Consider the following 25358-nt stretch of genomic DNA (forward strand, 5'->3'; position numbering starts at 1 on the left):
CTGTTGATTTTATGTGTTTGTCCACTAACAAAGAAATGATCAGTCTATAATTTTAATGGTAGGTTTGTTTTAACAGTGAGAGACAGAATAAAAACAAAAAAAATCCAGAAAAATGCATTTCAAAAAAGTTATAAATTGATTTGCATTTTAACGAGTGAAATAAGTATTTGATCCCCTATCAGTCAGCAAGATTTCTGGCTCCCAGGTGTCTTTTATACAGGTAAAGAGCTGAGCTGTCCAAGGGTGTCAGGGACAAGATTGTAGACTTACACAAGGCTGAAATGGGGGTACAAGACTATCACCAAGCAGCTTGGTGAGAAGGTGACAACAGTTGGTGCGATTATTCGCAAATGGAAGAAACACAAAATAACTGTCAATCTCCCTCAGTCTGGGGCTCCATGCAAGATCTTACCTCGGGGAGTTTCAGTGATCATGAGAATGGTGAGGAATCAGCCCAGAACTACATGGGAGGATCTTGTCAATGATCTCAAGGCAGTTGGGACCATAGTCACCAAGAAAACAATTAGCCATGAAGGACTGAAATCCTACAGTGCCCACAAGGTCCTCCTGCTCAAGAAAGCACATGTACAGGCCCGTTTGAAGTTTGCCAATGAACATCTGAATGATTCAGAGGAGATCTGGGTGAAAGTGTTGTGGTCAGATGAGACCTAAACCGAGCTCTTTGGCATCAACACAGCTTGCCATGTTTGAAGGAGGAGGAATGTTGCCTATGACCCCAAGAACATCATCCCCACCATCAAACATGGATGTGGAAACATTATGCTTTGGGGTTGTTTTTCTGCTAAGGGGACAGGCCAACTTCACCACATCAAAGGGACAATGGATGGGGCCATGTATCGTCAAATCTTGGGTGAGAACCTCCTTCTCTCAGCTAGGACATTGAAAGTGGGTCGTGAATGGGTATTCCAGTATGGCAATAATCCAAAACACACCAAGGAAACAAAGGAGTGGTTCAAGAAGAAGTACATTAAGGTCCTGGAGTGGCCTAGCCAGTCTCCAGACCTTAATCCCATAGAAAATCTGTGGAGGGAGCTGAAGGTTCGAGCTGCCAAACATCAGCCTTGAAACCTTAATGACTTGGAGAGGATCTGCAAAGAGTAGTGGGACAAAATCCCTCCTGAGATGTGCGCAGACCTGGTGGCCACCTACAAGAAACGTCTGACCTCTGTGATTGCCAACAAGGGTTTTGCCACCAACTACTAAGTGTTTTGCGAAGGGGTCAAATACTTATTTCACTCATTAACATGCAAATCAATTTATAACTGTTTTGAAATGCATTTTTCTGGATTTTGTTGTTATTCCGTCTCTCACTGTTAAAATAAACTTACTATTAAAATTATAGACTGATCATTTCTTTGTCAGTGGGTAAAGATACAAAATCAGCAGGGGATCAAATACTTTTTCCCCTTATTGTACTTTGCATATAATATTCAGATTTTCTTTCTTTGCAATTCCTTTTCATTCTTGTTTCAATTACTTTTTTTTTCTTCCATTACCATTTTTCCCCCAGGTTTTTTTTTCTTGATGTTGCCGCCAAACAGTCTGCTGTATATTCACAATCTCTCACTTTTGTGATCTTTCACTAATTCTCTCAAGTTTTCCTCTTACAAAAAGTCAGATTATTAATGCTTTTGGAATTATATTCCTTTCTTTGCCATGTATGACATGAATAGATAGACTATGCATTTAAAAAATACAGATCTTTTTCTAAACAAATTCTCATCGTTTTCATTCAAACTCAGATCTCTGAATTGCCAAACCACTTTTAAAAATTTTTCTCATTTTTGTTCTTAGTTGTACCTGTCAATTTTGGCACATTTTGGCCAGTGTGCCATTAATGCAACCAAAACTTAGTTTTACCCCAAGAATTCTTATGCTATTTTATCCAAACTATTTTATCTAGAAACTACTTTGCAATCCAGCATATTATTTATTGCCTGTATCCCGCCATTTAGGAGGTACCAGATAAGCGATACTGAGGATGCAAAAAAGCTGTCCAAAGTGTAGAAACAATGCAAATTATGATTCTTATGCTAATTATTGTAATTGCATGTAATTACCCAGTCCTTTTTCACCAGCCAGCAAGGATTTTAGGAATTTAATCATTTTTTTTTCTCATTAGGAACTTGAAGCCGCTCTTTACAATGATGATGTGGAGTTCATCAGTGACCTGATTGCTAGTCTTCTTCAGGGCTGCTACCAGCGCAGTGATATTACGTGAGTAGTCTCATTCTACAGATTCATATATAGAATTAAGAAATGTTCTCCCCCCAAATTGTATGCTTCTGGCAAAAATAAGCCTTTTGCAGACTTCTAGAAAAATATATAAAGAGAATTCTAACTTCTTTCTTCTTCTAAAGTGTGTGTAGAACTACTGTTTTACTTTGATTCTGTCTGCTGCTTTCAGATTCATATCACAGGTCTGAAATATTTGGATGCTTTCAAGAAGCTTCTTTTAGTTGTAGTTATTTAGAATTAAACAACTACACAAACAAACAAATGTAAGGCTTTCCCCTGTTCCTGATCTTCCATTTACAGTTTGTGAACAGACAGATGTTGCATAAGTTTGTGCTGTGGAATTTTTTGTAACAATAATGCCTGATAGAATAGTTATGGAAAGAATAAAATCTGGTTCATTGATTTTGACATCTCAGGTGATGCTAGAGGATTGAGGAAAAACAATATTGAAATATTTGGACTTGCAGAATGAAATTGAATGCTTATGGAAAAGAAATCTGTTATTATATCAGTTGCAGTTGTAACTCTTGGAGCAATACTTAGACTGGAAATCTTGAATTTTATTGGACCTAATTTTACATACACACAACACACAAGCACACCTGCTTTGATATTATTTTGTCTCTGGTGAGATTAATTGAACAACATTGTATTGAACCTTGCTTGCTATATGCTAAATGCCACTGTTTGCAGTTTTTTTCTTTAATTATTCAACAATTCCACTGATTTTGGTCCATAATCATCCAGGAGATGAGTAAATTAATATTTTGAAAGATCTGAAAAGATAATTATTATGTGTATGATAAATAGCACAGAGCCTACACTAAGTCTTATTAGATACCTGCTATTGTTAGTTGGCTTTTCCCTGTTTAATGTTATGCAAATAAAAAAAACTTTATGCTTATACTTAGGCGTAAGTCTGAAAGGAAATTGTTAATTTAGTTCAAAGTAACAGGTATGTGTGATTTCTCTTGCTTGTACATTTTGTACCATTGTAGTACAGCTCGATTACAGGCTTCTTTGCTGCTGTTTTAACTGGATAAATAATGGAGAGGCAAGATGAAAGAGATCTTTTTCATTCTTTTAGTGGCAGTGTTCACTTGAAAATCTAGGCAGTTTTCAAATATTTATGGGTTGATAGTTGACTTTTCTAAACTACTCTATCTGGACTTTTACTAGTTAAAGAATCAGCCTGATAAATGACCTGACAATTGTGTTCCAGCATTAGTATCTCATGGTGACAGAATAGTTTAGATGAAGAGCATTGTAGAACAAAAAGAAATAGTGAAAATGTTTATGAATCCAACATTCGGTTTGCCAAGATTTCCTCTATCTAGTGACTAAACCATAAATGAACGTATAAGTGAGTGTATATGTTGGAAATATACAATATCTATGATGAAGTACTGGTAGTCTTCAACTTACACTGACAAGTCAGCCTAAACTTTCTGTTGCTAAGCAAGTTTAAGTGAATGTTTAAGTGAATTATGCTCTATTTTATGACTTTTTTGCCACAGTTGTTAAGTGAATCACTGCAGCTAAGTGAATCATGTAGTTGTTAAGTGAATCTGCTTCCCCCACTGATTTTGCTTGTCAGAAGCCAGCTGGGAAAGTTACAATGATGATCACATGACCCTGCAACTGTCATAAATACACGCTGGTTGTCAAATGCCTGAATTTTGATCATGTTACCATAAGGGATGCTTCAGTGGTCACATAAAAATAGTTATAAACCACAACAAGCTGCATGCACACTTGTGTGCCAATGGGCCGCTCACACGAGTCAAGCTATGCACGTATATATGCATGCCGGTCCGCTGCTCCAGTCAGGATCCAGGCCTGGTTTTATATATACATATACATATACATATACATATACATATACATATACATATACATATACATATACATATACATACATATATATCTATATCTATATCTATATCTATATCTATATCTATATCTATATATCTATATCTATATCTATATCTATATCTATATCTATATATATCTATATATATATATATATATATATATATATATATATATATATATATATCTTCATTGTTGCACTTTGAGGCCAGGCCTGCGGCAGATTAGGTTGACCTTAATCAGAAGCAAGCTGGGGTATTTTTGACAATGCTTGATGGATTGCTGTAGGGAAGAGAGTATTAACCATTCCTTAGATTTCCCCTCCCCTTTCCTGATTCAGTTGTTGTTGCTTCTGCTGACCTACTAATGATATCTGGTTTAGGTCACTTAAACTCCTTTAGTCTAATTACTAAAGAATATTGCCAAGCACATTAGAATAAAGCATTTTTGACCATGGTTGTCAACTTGAAAAACACTCTTACTTCAGAGAGAGACATGTTATATGTATCTTCTTCTAATTTAAAGAGATATATTCTTTGAATTTTTCTATACCAGTAGAAACTTCTGAAATGGTTTTTATATGAAAGCAATGTGTTTAAATGTTATTTTTTAATAAAAATAAAAGCAACTCACAATCATTGAGCCATTGTCTTTCTTAGTGCTTCCTACCTCAGTTGATTAAAACTTGCTCTTATAAAATGTGGGGAAAATTAAAAGATTATTAAAAAGTTAACAAAAGGATGTGCTTTTTCTTAGAAATTACTAAAGTGGGGGGGGGAGTTGTGATTTTTTTTTAAAGCGCTATTGAGCATATTTAATATATACACTCATTTCTTCTAATTGATTGTTGCAATATATTGTAAATTCTTTTTTCTTTCTGCATTTTGTTACTTCATGCAGTTTTATAATATAATTTAAATTTAATCAACTAATTGGATTTAAACACATTTAACTAAAATAAAAGTGTTCATTAATTGATGCTCCAAGTACAACTAAGAACAATACATAAATAGTTTGCAATTTGATCAAAGGTGGGGGCAGTTAATGCTATCCTAATACATGGAAGCAGGATTTTAAGGAATTGGTTACACAAGGATTCCAAGTTAAAAAATGTCCTTTAATAGATTTCTTTTTACATCAATCACATTGATGACCCATTAACTAGTAGTTTCAGAAAGGGTGTATGTCATTTATCACTGAGGGTTTAGAAATTTGAGGAAATCACCTGGAGTGTCTTAATTGGTTTGCTGATGCAGCAGTTTCAGCCAATGATAAAGCACTGGATTTTATATGTGAAAAAAATGTAATTGTTTATAGAAGCATGACTCTTTCATTTTTGTGAAAATGAAGTTTAGTAATAGTGTAGGGCTGCCTGTATAATTTAAATTATTTTACTTAGATGAAAGAGTAAATTTAAAATTTCAATTCTATATTGCACTTCTTGAGGCTCAAAAGCTGACTCTAATATTTAATATTATAGGACTTAAGAATTAAAAGAAAATCTATTTAGCACCTTCTCTCATATTATCTAGTTTTGTTCTGATGAAAAAATAACAGATAGTTGGGGAAGATAGCTAAAAATGTGAATTTATTTCTCCTGCCACATACTAAATATACTTTCTAATTCTTTAGCTGCTTTTATTTGATTGATCCTGTTATATGAACTTAAAAGTTAATCATACTTGTGCATACATTGTTTCTCTGATTTGGATGCATTTGGAAATTCAGCATGTTCAAGCCACTACTTGAGGATTTAAAAGAGGAGAAAAGGAAATATTTTGACTGGTCACCATTGAATAAAATAATAGAAGTTTGGTCCAGATTAACTCATTTTATATAGTGATATTTCTGTGAATTGCAGAAAATGATGAAAAGTTCTATTTGATTTAGTTTTATTTGAAAAAATATGGAGATGTCCTGCTAATTAATTATACCTATGCTGTAGTCCATATATTGTAATAAAAACTAAATAGGTCACATTAATATCATATATTAGTTCTAGGAGCCAAACTAAAGACAATAGTACATGTGTTTATTTAAGTGAAACATCTGCTGGTATCTGTTCAATAATTGAAAAAGGAAAAGGCCACTGCTTGCTCTCAGATCTTGATTTTGATAGCAAAAGTGAGCTTAGATGAAAGAAATCTCAGAGGTTACTTGTTTTATCCTGACAAATAAAACTAGAGAGACCTATAGATTTAATTTACAGAAAAGCACAGTAGGTATTATAAATTGTACTAAAATACTTTTTAAATTTAATGTGTGTGTGTGTGTAATCACATATTACAGTAAGTCAAAGTTTATGGGGTTTTTTTAGGTAGATTAACATTCAGTAAGGAGAATATTTAACAGATATGTCAATCTGTAATTTTAGCTCTTTTAGGTATCTAAGATCTTGGTATCTCAGTGTTTACACTCTTACAATATTTTAGCACTTTATCTCTTACAATAAACAATTAGTTTAAAAACCTTTGAACCTCATTTGCAAGCTCTGCTGCTCTTGTCATGGAACGATATTCAAACATGTTGACTAAATAATACATTTAATCATTTATTTTTTGGCTTACTTATTTTGCATCCCAAAGTCAGAATTCAGTAATAGATATAATGTGTAGAGGAATCAAATAGAAAGCTTTTTCTGAATTTATTAGATTAATTCTTAAGATAATTAGGTTTTAATCATTCTATAAATTTAAATATTTCCACTGATTTTTTCTTTAAGTAATTTTTTTTAGAATTTTATACCCCTAATAATATTTTATAGACTGTAATCAGTCATTTATCATTGGTAACTTCAGTTTATCAAATAGTTTATATGAGCTTTAGATTATTTTGCCTCCTTAAAGATAAACAAGTTTTATTATGCTTTAGATAAATTATTCTGCAAAAAAAGAAGTGAAATATGTTGTTTAATTTTGCACAAGGAACTGGACTAACCTGGAAGTATCTTCCTTGCCTTCTGTGTGCAATCATCTGTGAAATGATGGATAGGTCAGATTCTGTTAGATAGTAATTGTATGGCCATTTATTATCTTTATTAGAACCCAGACATTTCATGGCTATCTTGAAGATATAATCAATTATCGCTGGGAATTGGAAGAAGGAAAACCCAACCCCTTGCGAGAATGTACTTTTCAGGAACTTCCCTTACGTACTCGTGTGGAGATACTACATCGTCTTTGTGATTACCGACTTGATGCCGATGATGTTTTTGACCTGCTTAAGGTATGTTCGATGATGACAGATGCTGGATGAGAAACATTGAAAACATAATATACATTTCCCACCATTAAGCATCGCATCACATTCAGTATAACAATGTTCCAAGTTCCTTTGTGCTAATAACCTTATTTAAAATGTTAAAGATTATTTTTGGTGTATAATATTTTCCAAGTTGAACAATTTAGCTGAAGCTGACTATAAAATTTTTTCTGATTATTTAAATTTTAAGTTATGCTTTAAAATACTAATGTAATAGTTTGTTTTATTTTATTACTTTCTGGTCTGCATTTAGCTGGCTCAGTGGTTTGTATTGGTGTCCAAGTATTGTTTTAGTCAAAGGAAGGAGATTTAATGTCTCAATGACCCTCAAAGATCCTTCCTTGATTAAGATAACATTCTTTGGGATTATCAGATAAGCTCCATTGCAACAGAGTTTTGCATCCTCCATTGTATATGATTAGTAATGAAAGTACCTGACATTGGGAGTCTTGTTCCTGTCTCTTAATTATATTTCTTTGTATATGTATTGGGTCATTTTTTTCAAACATCTCTATAGTGCCGTATATATTAACAATTATAAGTGCCATGGCTGATGTACTCCCAGGGTGAGGGAGGCGAAACATATTAATAATCTGGTTTGAATTGAGAAGATTGAACTGCTATTGTCCTTGATAGCTAGTTACCCATTGAGATGCCAATGACCTGAAGAACTCTCTTTAGTATAACAGTCATTGTAACTAATGCTTATAAAGGTTAAGTGAGCCTTTTAAAAAGATCTAAATGGTTTTTAGAATTGTAATAGCAAGTAGAGTCAAGTTTAAGTTGTAGCCTTCCACTGTGTAATTAATTAATAACATCTGCATGAAGAGACATAGCCTTTGAAGATATTTAGTAACTTTCTTTGGGGAAAAAATGATTTTTGTGAGTTAATACCATTTTGAATGCCCTAACATTGTTGAGGCCAGTTCCAGAATGGCATATGTATTAAGATATTGCTTATAAACTCACCGTGGCTGCAGAATGTCATTTGGAAGGTCATGAATGAGTGCTGTATTTATATGTGCTGTCTAACTTGCGCTTAAAACATATTTTCCAATTTGCTGTGATGTAGCAATAGGCAAACTATTATTTGATCCTGTATTGGGAGATCAGATGAAATGACAAAGCATGGCTTGATTAAAATGGGAAGTATAGTACGTACCAAACCATGTGCATGAAATAGTGAGGGTGAAGGGAATGAAGAAGCAAAAATGTGAGCATAGCATTTGTTTGCTACCCAAATACTAGTTTAGAGGTTTGTGGCCTTTGAGGCATCTAAAGTATTATAAACTACACAGGAATGTTTGTTTGTTTGTTTGGGAGTTGGGGGGTGGGTGGGAAAGAGAGCTATAATACTTGTCCGGCATGTCTCTACATTCTACAGATAACAGTGAGTTTATTAGCTAGATATCACATCCGCAGGTGCTGGTTTAGAAACATTTAAAATTTTGCCTCTAAAAATAATCTGCATGAAAAAAATGGAATTAAACATTTTCAGTGTCTTCGTACATTTTCAGTAGGAATCCAGTTTTGAGAATAGTGTCTTTTATTAAAAAAAAAAAAGTAAAAATGTAACCACTTCTGCCTGGCTGTTTCCTTAGGCATAATGCCTTAGTGGAAGTAATCCCTAAAACAGACTTCTGAGGGCAACCATTATATCGGGAGAGACCCTTTCAAAAGCCTTGGAGAGATAAGTTAAGCAGGTGTGGCTTCTCTTGTTACTGCCTAACTGTGGTAGAAAAAGATGCACCTGCTTGCAGGGTGAAGCCAAGCATTGCCTTTGTGGAACTTTAGAATTCTGCCACTTGAAGAGAGAGCCCCCACCTGCTGCTTCACTATTAAAGGGATAAGAGGCCACTTTTTGCTAGGCATTAGCAGGTTTAAATTAAGTTTCTTTCTCACGAATAGTTTACAGGACATAAATCTCATTGTCAGTTAACAGTTGATCATTTTGGGGGGCAAGCCGGAGATCGGAATCTCTATAACTTACTCCAAAGGCCAGTGGTGATGACTAACATGAATACAAGAAACTTCCAAGCTCTTACATTTATGTGTATGTGCTTTCAAACACAGGGCTTGGATGCAGACAGCCTCCGGGTGGAACCATTGGGTGAGGATAGTAATGGTGCCCTCTACTGGTATTTTTATGGCACACGAATGTACAAAGAGGAACCTGTGAAACCAAATGGAGACCTAATTACTGACAGGTACAGATTTTTTTCTTGCCTGCAGGGAAACAGGGTGATTGGAATACCAGGAAAAAAAACATCTAAAAAGAAGCTATTTTTGCAAAGGCAACAAGATGCGAATGTTTATGAAATTCCTTATCATCAGAGCAATACAGTTTTCAGAGTTCTTTACTATTTTGTCTGTTTATTTTCCCAACAACCTATGAATTAGGCCACTCTTAATTCCATTTCAGTTCCATGTTGGGAATTAAAGCTTGAAAAGTTACCATCCCAAGGCTGCCCATTCTTGAGTGAAAAATGAATGAAACCATGGCAGAACTAGAATCCATGTTTCCTAATTTAAGTTCAACTGTAGCCACTAACGTACTCTGGTTCTTTTAAGGAAACTAATTTCAAACACAGTCTTATCATAGCACATAAGAAACTATTTGAATGGGGAGAGCACCTGTACTTTCTTCCAAGGAAGCAAATATTTTAATGTAACATAATGTTGGGTTGTGCTCAAATTAACTTTTCACCAAATCTGGCTATGTACTTTCTCCTCTTTAGAGTTATTGTCCCCTAGCTTGGCTCACAGTTGCTACTTCAATCCTTTTCATTGTCAATGATCACTCCTTACCTTCTTGCTTTACCAGGCCCATTATTATGTATTTAGCTCTTTTGTGTAATATTTCAATGTGTTCCAGAGAATGGGAGATACACAAAAATATTCCAGACATTCCTGGAAAGGTAGTAAAAAAACGGGGGCGACCTCCAAAACGGAAAAAAATGGTGGAGAACATCTTAAGGTAAATTAATATTATAATTGGAACATTGATTTGCACATCTCAATAATAAAAACAGTGCTTACTTCATCAGAATACATTTATACTGTATACAGGGCAGAATAAAATTAAATTATATTTTTCAGCTCTTATAATTAAATATTTGTAGAAAAGCTGGAGGGTATATGTAAAATGTTAGTGGTGGTACAGTAAAGGAATGAAGTAAAGTATGACTCGTTTATATGCCATTTTTGTAATTAATCGAGAATAATGTATTCCCTTCCTTCCTCCCTAATTCCCACTTCCTCTCTTAGGCAGTTATGACATACTTTTTCATCCCTGTGTGCCATATACCCTCAGATTCTCCTATGCTGCCTCCTTGCGACAAGGGGCTATTTCTGGGAAGGTTGAGTAAATAATACTCGGGGTATATTTTAAGAATATATAATCCCAGCAGGGTCATCCAAAACAGATGACGCTGTTCCTATAGTTGAATATGCAAGTGATCTACAAGCTCTAGTAAAGAAAGTCAAAGAGCATAATGAAAAAAGTGGAACTAAAATATAAAGAAAACCAAACTTGACAAAAGGTTCAGCAATCAGCCTTAGAACTGACAATAAAGATACTGGAGTGGTGGATTTTTTTCTTCTTCTTCTTCTAAGATCATCCAGGGACGCGGTGGCTCAGTGGGTTAGGATGCTGAGCTTGTCGATCAGAAGGTCGGCAGTTTGGCGGGTTGAATCCCGAGTGCCGCGTAGCAGAGTGAGCGCCTGTTACTCGTCCCAGCTTCTGCCAACCTAGCACATAAAAAATGCAAGTAGAAAAATAGGGACCACTACGGTGGGAAGGTAACAGCGTTCCGTGCGCCTTTGGCATCTAGTCATGCCAGCCACATGACCACGGAGACGTCCTTGGACAAGCGCTGGCTCTTCGGCTTTGAAACGGAGATGAGCACCAGCCCCTAGAGTTGGAAACGACTACCTTTACCAAGATCATCTAGTGACAGCAAAGGAACCAGCACTCAAGAAATAGGCCACACCATTTGGTAGATTAGTCATGAAGGTATTCAGATTCAGGGATATGTTTACACCTACAAAAATCAGAATTGTGCATGCAGTGGTTTTCCCTGTGACATTCCAGGGAAATGAACGTTGAAATTGCAAAATAGAATGTATACTGTTGCTTTGGAACTTTGGGGTTGAGTAGGCTTCTAAAAATACAGTGATTAGCCAGGAAACAAATACATTGGATTAGTGAACAAATCAATCCAAATTTCTCACTCTGGGCAGAAAAGCACTAGGTTCAAATTATTATAACTGGGATATATTATGCAGAAACTCAGTCTCTGGAGAAGTCTATAATCAGGAAACGGGGGAAAAAGGTGACTAACAGCAATGTGCATGGACTCATAATCAATTAATCTTTTATAAGAGTTGACTAGCTGAGTTTCTGAGTAGTTTGGATCTTTTTTTCCAGCTTGCCCAGAAAACAGTGACAAGGATGTTAATGGACCTTTGCCCCAGATGACATTACTATTGTTCTACTATGCTTGGATCAGTTTTTTGTTTCTGAGCTTGAATTTATTTGAAAGAAAAAGCATCCCTACATTTTCAAAATTTGTTCCAATCGCTTATAACTACTGTTTTTTGAAGACAATGAAAGGCTTATAATGAATATTGAGTTCTATAGGATTAGAATCTAGTTCATATTTTGACTTCTACAGGTAAAATATAGTTAAAAGCTGCTGTGGGTTTTTATTTTTGGTATAATTTATTCTAGCCCTGGGTGTAGTCCTTTGTTGAAATTTCCTTTTTATAATTTTTGCAATTTTTTTTTCTTTTTGTTTTCAGAGAGAAAGAAGAAGCCAATGCACTTGTTCATGAACCACAGTCCAGAAATTGTAAGTAGAATTTTTGGATTATAGTTGAGTTCTAATTGATAAAAATGCAGCTAGGGGTCTTCTTTGTTTTCTTCATTTCACTCCATACAGTTAGAAAATAAGTTGAAAAGTATTTTTTGCATGTTTAGTAATAAAGTTCCTGCCACTTTAAAGGAACGGGAATTGACAGTGAAAAGATGCAGACTGTTTGCTTGCTCTACTACTAAAAATATTCATTTGTTTAACGTTACAGTACAAGTAGTCCTCGACCTAAGACAACAACTTCTATTGATAAGTGAGACATTTGTTAAGTGTCTTTTACGACCTTTCTTGCCACAGATGTTAAGTGAATCACTGCAGTTGTTAACACAGTTGTTAAGTGGATCTGGCCTCCCCATTGACTTTGTTTGTCAGAAGGTCTTAAAAGGTCATCACATGATCCCAGGACACTGCAAAGGTCATAAATATGAGTCCGTTGTCGAGTGTCTGAATTTTGATCACATGACCATGGGGATGCTGCAGTGGTCAGAAGTGTGAAAAATCACTTTTTCAGTGCCGTTGTAACTTTAAATGGTCACTAAATGAACTGTTGTAAGTCGTGGGCTACCTTTACTACCTTTACTTTCAAGAAGCAAAATATATGTGAACAGGTTATTTTGCCTTTTATATCACGGAGAAAGAAGAATCCTTACCCCTTTCAGCTGAATTCATTCTTTGTTACTGGAGCTTCTGACTCTTGGAGGCAATAATCTGCCTCCCTTAAACAGCTCATCAGCTGAGATCCTCAGATTGTTTTCATTATGTCCATGTTAAAGTTGTGTGTAATTATTCCTGTGAAAATTAATTCATGTTTACCCACTCTTGGTGTGGAACAATCAAATCAGAATTCTGAAATCAGTTCCATTTGTCATGAGAAATTCTATGGATGTTATTCAGGTCCTTGCTTACCAATCACTTCAGTGACTGTTCAAAGTTACCCCAGCACTGGAAAACAAGACTCATGACCAGCCCTCAAAAGTTGTGGCCATTGCAACATCTCTGCAGTCGACAGTATCATCATTTGTGGCCTGATAAGCAAAGGCAGCCAAAGTTGCAGTTGTGTGGCATTTCATTTAACAATCCATAGCGATTCACTTAGTGACCACAGCCGGAACGGATATCCTAAGTCAGTGCGATTAGATGACATCACACTAATGATTGTACTCTTTAATGATGTTTGCCAGTATCAATTATGATTGGTGAGGACCACCTGTATTCAAAAGTATAAAATGAATTTGCAAATTGAAACATAGAGAAATTTTGAATTCCACATGAAAAATATGATTAATATAATCATATAGTCAGATTAATAGAAAATTATCCCATTATGAAAGTCTCTCAAGGACTGGGCCATGGAACATGGTGGTTAATATGCCAGACAGAAGAGGAGTGGAGGCAGGTTACAGAAAGCTTCCGAGAGAGAACATCTTTAAGAGAAAAGCAGCTTTATAAACTCTTGAGTGAAGATTTCCTACCAGAGATTTGCAATATGATTGCCCAAAAGGTAAGAAATATTTTTTTAAATATGTGTTTGTGAAGCAGCTGGGAACCAGATTAGACAACCAATGCAACGTTTTGCTAAATTACTCAAATGATATTAATTTCCCAATTTGTAATGGGTGGTATTTTGTGCACTAAACAGTTAAATGAAGGAAAATGTCCAGTGAATGTTGGAGTGGCAGCACGGTTATTAAAATTTATTTATCTATAAACTGCTATAATTAAATGACTCTCAGCTTACATACTATATGACAAAGAAAAAATAACATATTCATGGACAGATTAAAACCAATCTCAGTCAAAACAATAACAGCCTAAAATAACCAGTCAAAAACTATAAAATACAACAATAAATGTAAGAGTAACAAATCAGGAATAAGAAGAAATTAAAACAAAAACAAGATGGCATCAAATATAAGCCTAAGGAAAAAAGGCTTTTCAAATAATTCAAAATTTTAATGTTTCCTTAGAAACTAGCTGGGAGTCAGCTAGCTTGGTATCTTATTGGGAAGATACTCCAAAGCACCAGTGCTGTCTTTTAGCTTCAGTCCCAACGCACAGAAATCTGGGACTATAAGTGTTGTTTCCCTAGATGTTCTAATACAGTGATGGCGAACCTTTTAGAGACCGAGTGCCCAAAAACCGCCCCGCCCACCTGCGGGGCCACCCTCCACCTGTGCCCTGCATCATCTGCACACGACGGCACGAGGGCGGAGTCTTGTCCCTGCTGCCCGGCTGCCCTGTCCTCAGCTACGCTGCTTTGCGCGGCCGTGTCTGGGGGCGAGTGCGGGGGGGCTGCTGGGGAGGCGGGGCTGGGGCAACGACGCGCCTGCCCACAGAGAGGGCTCTGAGTGCCGCCTCTGGCACGCGTGCCATAGGTTCACCACCACTGTTCTAATAGCTCATGCTGATTTTGGAGAAATCATCCTGTGGGAATTTTGGCACAAACTGTAAAGCAGTGCCCCCCAACCTTTTGGGCACCAGGGACTGGTTCTGTGGAGAGAGGTTTTTCCACCAACTGGAGGGGGCCTGTTTCGTGTGCTGCCTGCATGCCATGGATGGGGTTTTGTTTATTTGCACAGACCAGTTTCTGGAATGTCCCAGCCTGGTGCTGGTCCACGGCCCAGTGATTGGGACCTCTGTTGTAAAGGGCTTTAGAGGTCAAAACCAGCACCTTGTACAGATAGTTCTCAATTTACAACTACAGTTGGGACCAGAATTTTGGTTGCGAAGCAATGTGGTCATTAAGTGAGTCATCATGTGACTAGACCTGATTTTACTACCATTTTACCACAGCTGTTAAGTAAATCTTGCAGTCATTAAGTGAATCACATGATCTTTAAGCAAATTTGGCTTCCTCCCACTGACTTTGCTTGTCAAAAGCCAGCTGGGAAGGCAGCAAATTGCAGTTGTGACCACTCATAAATGTGAGCCAGTTACCAAGCACCCAAATTGCGATCGCAGATCTACAGGGATCATTGCGACAGTCGTAACTTTGAGGACAGTCACTTTTTTCAGTGCTGTTGTAACTCCAAACTTGTTAAATGACTGTCAGTTACTATCTATTTCAAAAGATTAATAGCTAGTACAGAGTTCACAGAATCTGCTATATGCACTCAGTGGAGAAAAAGGTAGAGGATTGAGTGTTTTGAAAAGAAACAGAAAGTGTAAATAATTAATAAATAACATTTGTTTCATGGAGTATTTATACCAGCTCTTGGAATTTCGGAAGCATCAACGTATATTTAATCAATATGTTTTCTCCATAGCATTAAGGTTAGAATGTCTTTAAAAGTGTGTCTTTAACACATGATAAATGATATAAAGATACTTTGAGGAATAAACATCATGTTATCTTCTGTAAATAATATTGCACATTCTTAGTGGATAATTGCATTATCCCCCCCCAGACCCATTCCCTTATTATCAATGATTGGACTGGGGGAGCATGCTTTTTTGTTGTTGTCAGATACATATCTATAAAATGTACGTTTCTTGTTTTGATGCATTCTTTCTTAGAGAAGTAATAAATACAGTAGATGTAAGGAGCTGCCTCAATTAAGCCTCCCAAGAAAGCAGAACTCTTGAAACGGATATCATTTCAAAAGGAACTTTTATTGAAAGGTGTTGACAGCAGTAGTGGAAGACAGGATCTGAGGCTTCCCGCACAAATCAATAAGTCAAAAGAGTCAATGAAAACCCTACCCCAACTGTCCATCCAGACAGTTCAAATGGGCCAATCTGCAGGTGTGAAAATGTGGGAACGGAGCAATGAGGCACCTCCATGCCTCTTCTTCTGCATCCGGAGATAAGGCAAATGGCACATTCCATTCTTGCCCCCGAGAAAGAAACATCAAAGAGGATAGAGCAAGGAACAAAGCAAAGGAAATACACTATAGCAACCCCAAGCTCCCCCCCCAGAAGAATGGCAGAACCCAAAAAAGAACAGGAATCCCCATGCCCATAGAAAGACAGGGTTCTGACAGTAGATAGGCAAAAAGACCTGTCTAACCGCATGTGGCTAGACTGCAGGGTATCTTGGTGCACATTAGCTGTGGAAGATATTTGCCAATTCTAGCAGCATTTTAAACCAGTGGTATTTTGGATTTTGCTCTTCATCTGTTTTCAGAAATCTTGTCATTTCTGATAGAAAAGGATTGAATTTTGAAGTTATTTCTATACTCTAGAATTCTCTAATAAACTATAGCAGAGACTTTGCTGATCTGGTATTAACTTTACTGCCTCTTAGGAGAAGCGTCTGCAGCAGACAGAGTTTACTCCCAGGTGGACATCTGATAGTAAAAACATCAAGCCAATACATCCAGAGGTAAGAGATCTTTTTAGAGTGGGAATGTCCAGTACAATAGGTTTTGTGTAAGCTTTGTATGTTGTTGTTGTTAGCTGCCAAGTCATGTCCGACCCATCGCAACCCCATGGACAACGTTCCTCCAGGCCTTCCTGTCCTCTACCATCTTCTGGAGTCCATTTAAGTTCACACCTACTGCTTCAGTGACTCCATCCAGCCACCTCATTCTCTGTTGTCCCCTTCTTCTCTTGCCCTCAATCTTTTCCAGCATTAGGCTCTTCTCCAGTGAGTCCTTCCTTCTCATTGGGTGGCCAAAGTATTTGAGTTTATGCTTTGTATAGACCACCCCAAAAGACAAAACAGTAAATTTAAAGAAAAATAAATAGAATGGATTAATATATAGCACTCTTTTTTAAAAAAAAATAAGAGCAGTTCAAGCAGAATAACAACAGCAGATGAAAGGAATTAAAAACATATAACTACAATTTTATTTACCCATTGCATCATTTAAAAGACCAAAGAAAATGATAAAAAACACATTTAAATTTTGTTACAAATGGGATCTCTGTAGACTATTTTCTATAAATACAGCAAAAGGCCCACTGAAAAGGCCTTTTAGGATGGCCATCCCATTTGGCAAGGAAATCATAAGAATGCTTCAGATATGAGTGGATGCATAAAGGAAAAATATATCAAGACCCAAACTCTAAAGATCTCTACCATTCAAAACCATCAATTTGCTGGTGACCTACTGTAGTAAATAATACCTGTACCCAGGCCATACATTCGTTACCACATTCTGAATATAGTACTTGAAATTTCTGCCCTATTTTCAAAAACCCTGCTGTCTTTAACTCATTTTCAAATTATGGATCACTGAAATCTGCTAATTTTTCTGAGGTACTATTGAAACTGTTATACCAACTCCAACTGCCTTTAGTGACAGAAAGGATCAGTGGGATATTGGGTTTGCATTTTTGAGTGCATGGGCAAAAGTGGCTTTGAGGTACTTTAGAACTCATCTTGGCATATTAATATCTAACCTTCTTACAGTTTTATTTTCATAACATTGAGAGAACTATACACCTCACCATCACTTCTTTGGACAGCAACAAAACAGGCATAAAATAACTAAATAGATTCGTGACTTTCTTCAGATGACCCCAGTCGTGTTTAGTAGAATGGAGAAGCAGAGACGTCAAGAAGAAGAGGAAGAACGTCAGATCCTTTTGGCAGTTCAGAAAAAGGAACAGGAACAAATGCTGAAGGAGGAGAGGAAACGAGAAATGGAGGAAAAAGTCAAGGCTGTTGAAGGCATGTGGATCAGCTTACTGAAATAAAACATGCATTTTTTAAAAAAAAAAAAGCTTGAAAACATCTGTCATGAGTGGAAGAAAGTAGACTTTCAATCACGCTAAAGTTGTGAGGTGTGAAGGTGAAAGACTAAACAGACTCTCAGCTTCTTTACTTTATTACGTTGGATGTGAGGGCGATCTGGCTGCGACATCTGTCACCCCATTGATCGCTAGGGTTGATTCGGCTGATCTGGCTGGCCTAGGCGGGTGTCCCTTCCTCCCTCACTGCTCCATGTGCGTCCCTCCCGAAGCTGCGCGCTCGGTGGAAGAGGACGACCATCCCAGATAGAAAGAGTATACCGATCTTCGCTCAAGGGTATACTTTCTTACGTTGTTGGCCTCATTGTCCTATTTTATTACTCACTGCTATATTCAAGAGATTTTTATGGGACCATTCTCAGTTATAGCAGTGGTAAGATCAAAATAGGATTCATTGCCCACCAGGAGTCAAGTATTTGAACTTTTTTTTTTAACCACCTAAGACAAATCATCCAGTTTTAATCCTTTTTCCTACATTTACTTTCTTTTGTTCTTTTAAAGTATTGCTTTATTCCACACCAAGAAATTTAAAATAGCCTACCTAGCATTTTTGCTATATGTATACTTTTTTTCTATAGGAATAAAAAAAGAAGGAAAGTTACTGTTAATCCTACATTTTGTGCAAGAGAGGTTCTTTAGGAGTGTAATGACTCTTCTTTTCCACGAGCAGAACGAGCCAAGAGAAGGAAACTTCGAGAAGAGAGGGCATGGCTGCTAGCCCAGGGAAAGGAGCTTCCCCTTGAGCTTTCCCACTTAGATCTCAGTTCACCAGTTAAGGAGGAGAAGACGAAGGACTTGTAAGTAAATTAAATACAAATGCAAATGTATAACCTCCATAAATACAAATATATAATCTCCATCTATAAAGCAATTATCATTTCTTATGTTGGAGACAGAAAAAAAATGTCTTAAACTTATAACTAAGGATATGCTAAACACAAAGAGACGCGGTGGCTCAGTGGATTAGGACGCTGAGCTTGTCGATCAGAAGGTCGGCAGTTTGGCGGGTCGAATCCCGAGTGCCGCGTAACAGAGTGAGCGCCTGTTACTCGTTCCAGCTTCTGCCAACCTAGCAGTTCGAAAGCACGTAAAAATGCAAGTAGAAAAATAGGGGCCACTACGGTGGGAAGGAAACAGCGTTCTGTGCGCCTTTGGCGTCTAGTCATGCCGGCCACATGACCACGGAGACGTCCTCGGACAAGTGCTGGCTCTTCGGCTTTGAAACGGAGATGAGCACTGGCCCCTAGAGTTGGAAACGACTAGCACGCATGTGCGGGGGACCCTTTACCTTTACCTTTTATGCTAAACAACTGTAAGTTCCATGATATTTTAGACTAAAACACCCAGTTTACTTATTTGTATTTTACTAATCATATTCTTATTTGATTATGTGTTTTCCTTTTTCATGGTTTATGGTCTTACCCAAATATTTAATTAAGAAAAAGAAGAGACAAGAAGGAAAGTTATAGACAATGAATGGAATCATTTCCATTGAAAGGGCAATTGTAGTTGCTGCAGTTGAATATTTAATGCTTAAGGTTTTTATCAAGTTGACAAAGATGAGGGGTTTTTGTATTTATTTTTGCATTTCATTTTTACAGCTTTGAATTGGATGATGAATTCACTGCCATGTACAAAGGTCAGCTCCAAATCCAGGTTTAAGCTTTTCAAAAACTGCTTATTCATAAAATGTGGATTTCCTGTTTGTATGAATAACACATTATTCCATTTTATTTCATGACAGTGTTAGATGTTGTAAAAGCTCACAAGGACTCCTGGCCATTCCTAGAGCCAGTTGATGAATCGTATGCTCCAAATTACTACCAGATCATTAAGGTAAACAATACATTTTCTTATAAATGTATAGCATAGAATCTGCCATGATAATAATCTGATAAAATATGAAGATGTATATATTTCCCTATTGTGATATTTTCAGGCTCCTATGGATATTTCCAGTATGGAGAAAAAGCTAAATGGAGGCCAATACTACACCAAGGAGGAATTTCTGGGTGATATGAAAACTATGTTCAGGAACTGCATTAAATACAATGGTGAAAATAGTGGTAAGAGCATAGAAATACAAATTATCTCACTTGGATGCCTGTAAGTTGGAAAACACCCATATATTTTCAAACCTCGCATAGATAAGGGAGGAGAAAGCTCATAATCATTCACAATAAATATATGAAAAAATAAAATATGCATTTTGTACATACATTATAAAAATAGGCTATTTCCAAAAGTGTTTCTTTTCTCTTTAGCTGATATCTACGATATGAATAGTGTGACAGAAAGTGAAGTAGAAATAGGAAACAAGTAACTTACCATTACAAAAGAGATTGGGAACTGTGACGGTAATAAATGTGTATACTCTGGCCATTATAAATTCCATTTATTCCTAATTGTGTTGGTCTTTATTTTTCCTCCCAGTTAATAGCACAAATAGAGAATTATCTAGATTCTGAATGTAATGTCTAATTAGAAAAGAAATGTCAACACCAAGAAACTTGTACCCATGTGTCTGTTCATTTACTTTTTAAAATACAGAATATACTAAAATGGCCTATAACTTAGAAAGGTGCTTTCATCGGGCAATGATGAAGCACTTTCCTGGAGAAGATGGAGACACAGATGATGAGTTTTGGATCAGAGAGGATGTGAAGCGTGAGAAAAGAAGCCGTCGGACTATACGTTCCAGTCCGGGAAATGTTTGGACTCGATCCAGAGATTCCGAAGGATCTGGCAGAAAACAGCCACATGTACAGAATGGAGGAAAACTTCCACCTCATAAAGCAAAACATCATGTTCCCCTTTCTTCCTCCTTATCCTTCTCTTCCTCAGCAGAAGATTCAAGTGGCCATTCAGTTCAAATGTCTGGAAAGATGGCATCTTCTAATGGCCGAGGCTTTCTGCATTCACATCGCTCTGGTGGAATGCCCAGTTGTGTATCCCATTCTGGGCACATAGTAAGTCTCTTACTAGAGGAGAAAATGCCCTTTGCACAGAGGAAATAATATTAGGCACCCCATGTTAGCTTCAGTTTTTTCATTTGCTTGTTATATTGTCCTTTATACTCCAGTCTTCTACAATAGTATTTCCATTCCTTATTCCTTCCTTCCTTCCTTCCTCCTGAAAAGTATAAATATCAGTCTTAACAATTAATGATTAAGTATCAATGAATGATTAGGTATCTGACTTTGAACAAAAAAGACTATCTTGTATAGTCATTTCATGGATTTTTTTTATACCCACTTTCAAAGAAATATATTTCAGGCCTGTTGCAACAGACTATGTTGCTTCAAATAGTTCAATAAATGAGAAAGACTACCTTCTGTGTAATTCAGTTACAGTCTAGATCACTGATACATTCGATTGGATGAGAAATGTCTAATTTAGTCTTTAATACAAGGAACAGTTATGCTTTCGAATAAGGTGGTAAATTATTCCTCCTCAGCATGAGCCTTGTAAACTGAGTTTTTTTTTTAAAAAAAGGCTCATACAATTGGATCCCCATCACCCCATGCTCTATCTAAAAATGAGGCAATCTTTATTACTTTGGAAGAATGGAAGAAGAAATTGTAGGTAACAGCAGCTGAAGCACCAGAAAATATATATATTTTAAGATGAAATGCATCTATTTCAACCAGTAATCATTTTTTTCCTGCTTCTATTCTATCTCCTGTCAAGGAGATCCCTGTCAAATCTCATAATTTTATTTTCCTGTTCAGAGGCCACCTATCCCCGGAACATTTGACACTCTGCATGGATCTGATCCAGCAAAACCGTATGGATCACGCCGAGTACCAGAACCACATCCTGGGGAGCCAGGTCAACAGCACCAGCACTTTGCCATACAGGTAAGAAACATGTGAACCAAGCTTCTGTCTGAACATGTAAAGATTACATGTAAGTCTCTGATACGTAATTACCTACTTTATGTTTACAAGTGAGAATGACTACATTGCTAATGTTGCTGCCTTGCTGGTTTTATAATAATTGTGTATTTCTGTATTTTTACAAGATTTTGAGATGAGTGTGTGAAGGCAAGTCAGACAATAAACCCTAAGGACATACAAAGTTTGGGTCTCTCTTAGTATAAGATTTCAATGCACTTAGCTTTGCTTGATTTGTTCATAAAGATAGAATTTTGAGACTGGGCAGAACCTTTTGTTGATTGTTCATTCATATTATACTGGCTTTTTTAGTTAATTATTGAACATTGACTTGATCTTAACACTAGTTTTAAAATTGCTACAATAAATGTGAATACGTAGCACTGATCTAATTTTATTCAGTTTTATACTGTTTGTAGATCTGTTTCTTTTTTCTGAAGTGTTCTGAGTTTAAATGTCTTACCGAAATAAATGTACAAAGTGCGGGAGGATGAAGGATAGGAAGATTTTGCAAGGTGTATGTAGGATGGACGGGGGCTATTTTTTCAGTCTATGGAGTTTACTTATGTAATGGAATCTTCTCAGGGACTTGCACAAAATTGGGCAGGTTTAATAGTAGACCACCTTATTCATTCTCAGACTCATACACAGGTTGGATGGGTAGAAATGAGTCCATTGCAAATTATGATGCTGCATAATTGTCTATCTCCACCTGCTCTGCAATTAAAAATAGAAAAACATTATTGCTGTGAGAAATGGGTGGCACTAGGGTTTCTGAGGTAGATGAAAAAGGGCGCTGTGCAAACTGTACTCTATCCATTGATTGGGGTTTCTTTATCCTCTCTGATTCTGGAAGCTTTGCTTATAATTTTAAAGGTTTCAAATTCTTAATTTTTTTAACCTTCTGGGGGAATCCCGGTTGTAATAATTAAGTTAAATGCAAAGGTTGATTTTACTCATGGGCATACTTACTGGATTACAAGTATACATTGAAGTTCACTTCAGTAATGGTTGCGTCTAAGGTAATTTGATTTCAAGCCAATTAAAATTTAACACTGATGCTTAATCAAGCTTGGAAATGTATTAATGGCCAATGCACGATACTAACCTTTCAGTTTTCCTGACCCCAGGAAAACCTGGGCAGCTGAAAATTTGCACTTTGAAGTTTCTACACTATTTTTAAAGATAGATCTATGTAAAGAATATTATCATTCTTTTTGGTAACAACTACTGCTTCAGTATGTATGGGTACATTAGCTACTCTAAAATTTAGGCTAATATATAAATTACTTAAAGTTTTGTAAGCAAGGCAATATACAACTATCCCTTGCGTAGTACTGAGTATAACAGGCACAATCTACTCTTATGTTTTTTGGGAGATGTCTGTTTTTTAAATTCATTGTGTAATATGTCCATGATAAGAATGATATTTCTTTCCAGCCTCCAGTTGGTCTGAATGATCATAGAGGACCTCGGCTTCCAGCTCCAGAGAAGCAAGGATGTGCTGCACCAATGCATGTTTCCACAGTAGGAGCACATTCTTCATCTTTGCAACTTGGTCGAATGAGTGGCCCACCATCAGATGCCAATATGTATTCTTCTGGGCGATTCCAGCCCAGATTTATTTCTTCAAGACACAATGGACCTCCTATGAGACAAGGAGAGACCCCAGAGCTTCCCCCTGGCCATATATACAGATCCTATAAATATCCTGCTGTATGGAATGGAAACCATGATGCAGCAAATCAGATAGCCCTGGGAATAGATAAGAAATCTCCCGTGGGCCCTTGCTCTCCTATATTGCCCCATGCTTTGAGCCACATAATGGACCCTCGGACCGTGAGACAACCCTTGCCCTCAAATCAGTGGTCTGAGCAGTCTAATTTCCTACCTCATGGAGTTCCACCCTCAGGATATATCCGCCATCCAGGAAAAGGCGCCAGTCAAAGAATACAGCAGCAGCTTCCTGCCTCGTTATTTGGGTCTATCTCTCAGATTCAGAGAGGACCCCAGGGTGGGGATTCTATGATGGACAGTCCAGAGATGATTGCCATGCAGCAGCTGTCCTCCCGGGTATGCCCACCTGGTGTGCCTTATCATCCACATCAGCCTCCTTCCTCACATTTATCTGGACCATTCCCACAATTAACTCATGCAGCAACTGCTAATATTCAGCTTCCAAAACCAGTATTAAGGAATGGGAATTCTGAAGATGGCAGCCAGACAATTAATTCAGAGAACAATCAAGGTAATTATATATTCTTGTTTCACTGTGGCTAAATAGTGACCCACCACATGCTCTTTTGGGGGTACTAGCTCTGTTATACAATGTGCTGGGCCTATTTAGAAACTGCTATTGTCCTTGGTGTTTGGATTTTCTTCAGCTTTGATGCTTTGCCATGCATAAGTACTGATTGGATATTAATATGTTACTAATTCCCCATTGGATTGAGGTGAATTGAGCTGGAAGGGCATAATTTGGGTAAGATTTGTATAAGACTTTTCCTTTTTACCAGCTGTTGTGAAGGAAATTTAGGCGATTTCCTTCAATTATATTCCAATTATATTCTTGTTCTACTTACAACTTTCTACAACTGGTGACAGTATGACACTCAGAAAACATGCAAATGTGGTGTTAACTAAAGAATTGGAAATACATTTTTGGTTCTGATATCCACTAAGGCAGATTCACATTCAATTTTCCTGCCCCTCTTTATTGTGGTGTAGCATTGTATGTGCGCACATTGAGAATAAACTGGAAGAGTTTGTAAATTCACTTCCTAAACAAATTGTGAATTTTATTAATTCCTAAATTAATATTGTGCCTCAGAAACGTAGAAATATATATATATATATATATGTATGTATGTATGTAGAAGGGATGCGGTGGCTCAGTGGGTTAGGACGCTGAACTTGTCGATCAGAAGGTCGGCAGTTTGGCGGGTCGAATCCCGAGTGCCGCATAGCAGAGTGAGCTTCTGTTACTCGTCCCAGCTTCTGCCCACCTAGCAGTTCGAAAGCACGTAAAAATGCAGGTAGAAAAATAGGGACCACTACAGTGGGAAGGTAACAGCGTTCCGTGCGCCTTTGGCGTCTAGTCATGCCGGCCACATGACCACGGAGACGTCCTCGGACAAGCGCTGGCTCTTCGGCTTTGAAACGGAGATGAGCACCGCCCCCTAGAGTCGGAAACGACTAGCACGCATGTGCGGGGGAACCTTTACCTTTACCTATGTATGTATGTATATGTATGTATATATATGTGTGTGTGTGTGTGTGTATATATATATATATACAGTGCTTTTTTTGTAAAAGAAAAAGGTGCCGGAACTCACACATGTCATACAACCTGCCTTGCCTACCCTACAAGGTTCCATCCAAAAAAGGTGCCGGAACACCGTTCTGAGCGTTCTATGAGAAAAAAAGCCCTGTTTATGTGTGTGTGTGTGTGTGTGTGTGTGTGTGTGTGTGTGTGTGTATGCATGCTAGAATTGTCAGT

At 37.1% G+C, this 25358-nt stretch overlaps 1 protein-coding gene across 1 annotated transcript in view; it reads left to right on the forward strand.

Annotated features, from left to right (window-relative positions):
* CECR2 (CECR2 histone acetyl-lysine reader) overlaps positions 1 to 25358 on the forward strand; it is a gene marked incomplete at its 5' end in the record, with an annotated part of 98055 nt that overhangs the window by 60831 nt on the left and 11866 nt on the right. Inside the window, 15 exons of the mRNA XM_081330219.1 lie at positions 2144 to 2238; positions 7173 to 7356; positions 9466 to 9599; positions 10268 to 10369; positions 12196 to 12245; positions 13598 to 13767; positions 16513 to 16590; positions 17727 to 17883; positions 18634 to 18760; positions 19565 to 19602; positions 19708 to 19799; positions 19903 to 20029; positions 20514 to 20932; positions 21695 to 21823; positions 23300 to 24107. Of these exons, the coding sequence (XP_081186345.1) occupies positions 2144 to 2238; positions 7173 to 7356; positions 9466 to 9599; positions 10268 to 10369; positions 12196 to 12245; positions 13598 to 13767; positions 16513 to 16590; positions 17727 to 17883; positions 18634 to 18760; positions 19565 to 19602; positions 19708 to 19799; positions 19903 to 20029; positions 20514 to 20932; positions 21695 to 21823; positions 23300 to 24107 (2710 nt within the window). The remainder of the gene's footprint in view (positions 1 to 2143; positions 2239 to 7172; positions 7357 to 9465; positions 9600 to 10267; positions 10370 to 12195; positions 12246 to 13597; positions 13768 to 16512; positions 16591 to 17726; positions 17884 to 18633; positions 18761 to 19564; positions 19603 to 19707; positions 19800 to 19902; positions 20030 to 20513; positions 20933 to 21694; positions 21824 to 23299; positions 24108 to 25358) is intronic.

Source organism: Vipera berus (assembly GCF_964194415.1).
Source record: "Vipera berus genome assembly, chromosome: 6".
Classification (NCBI taxonomy): Eukaryota; Metazoa; Chordata; class Lepidosauria; order Squamata; family Viperidae; genus Vipera; species Vipera berus.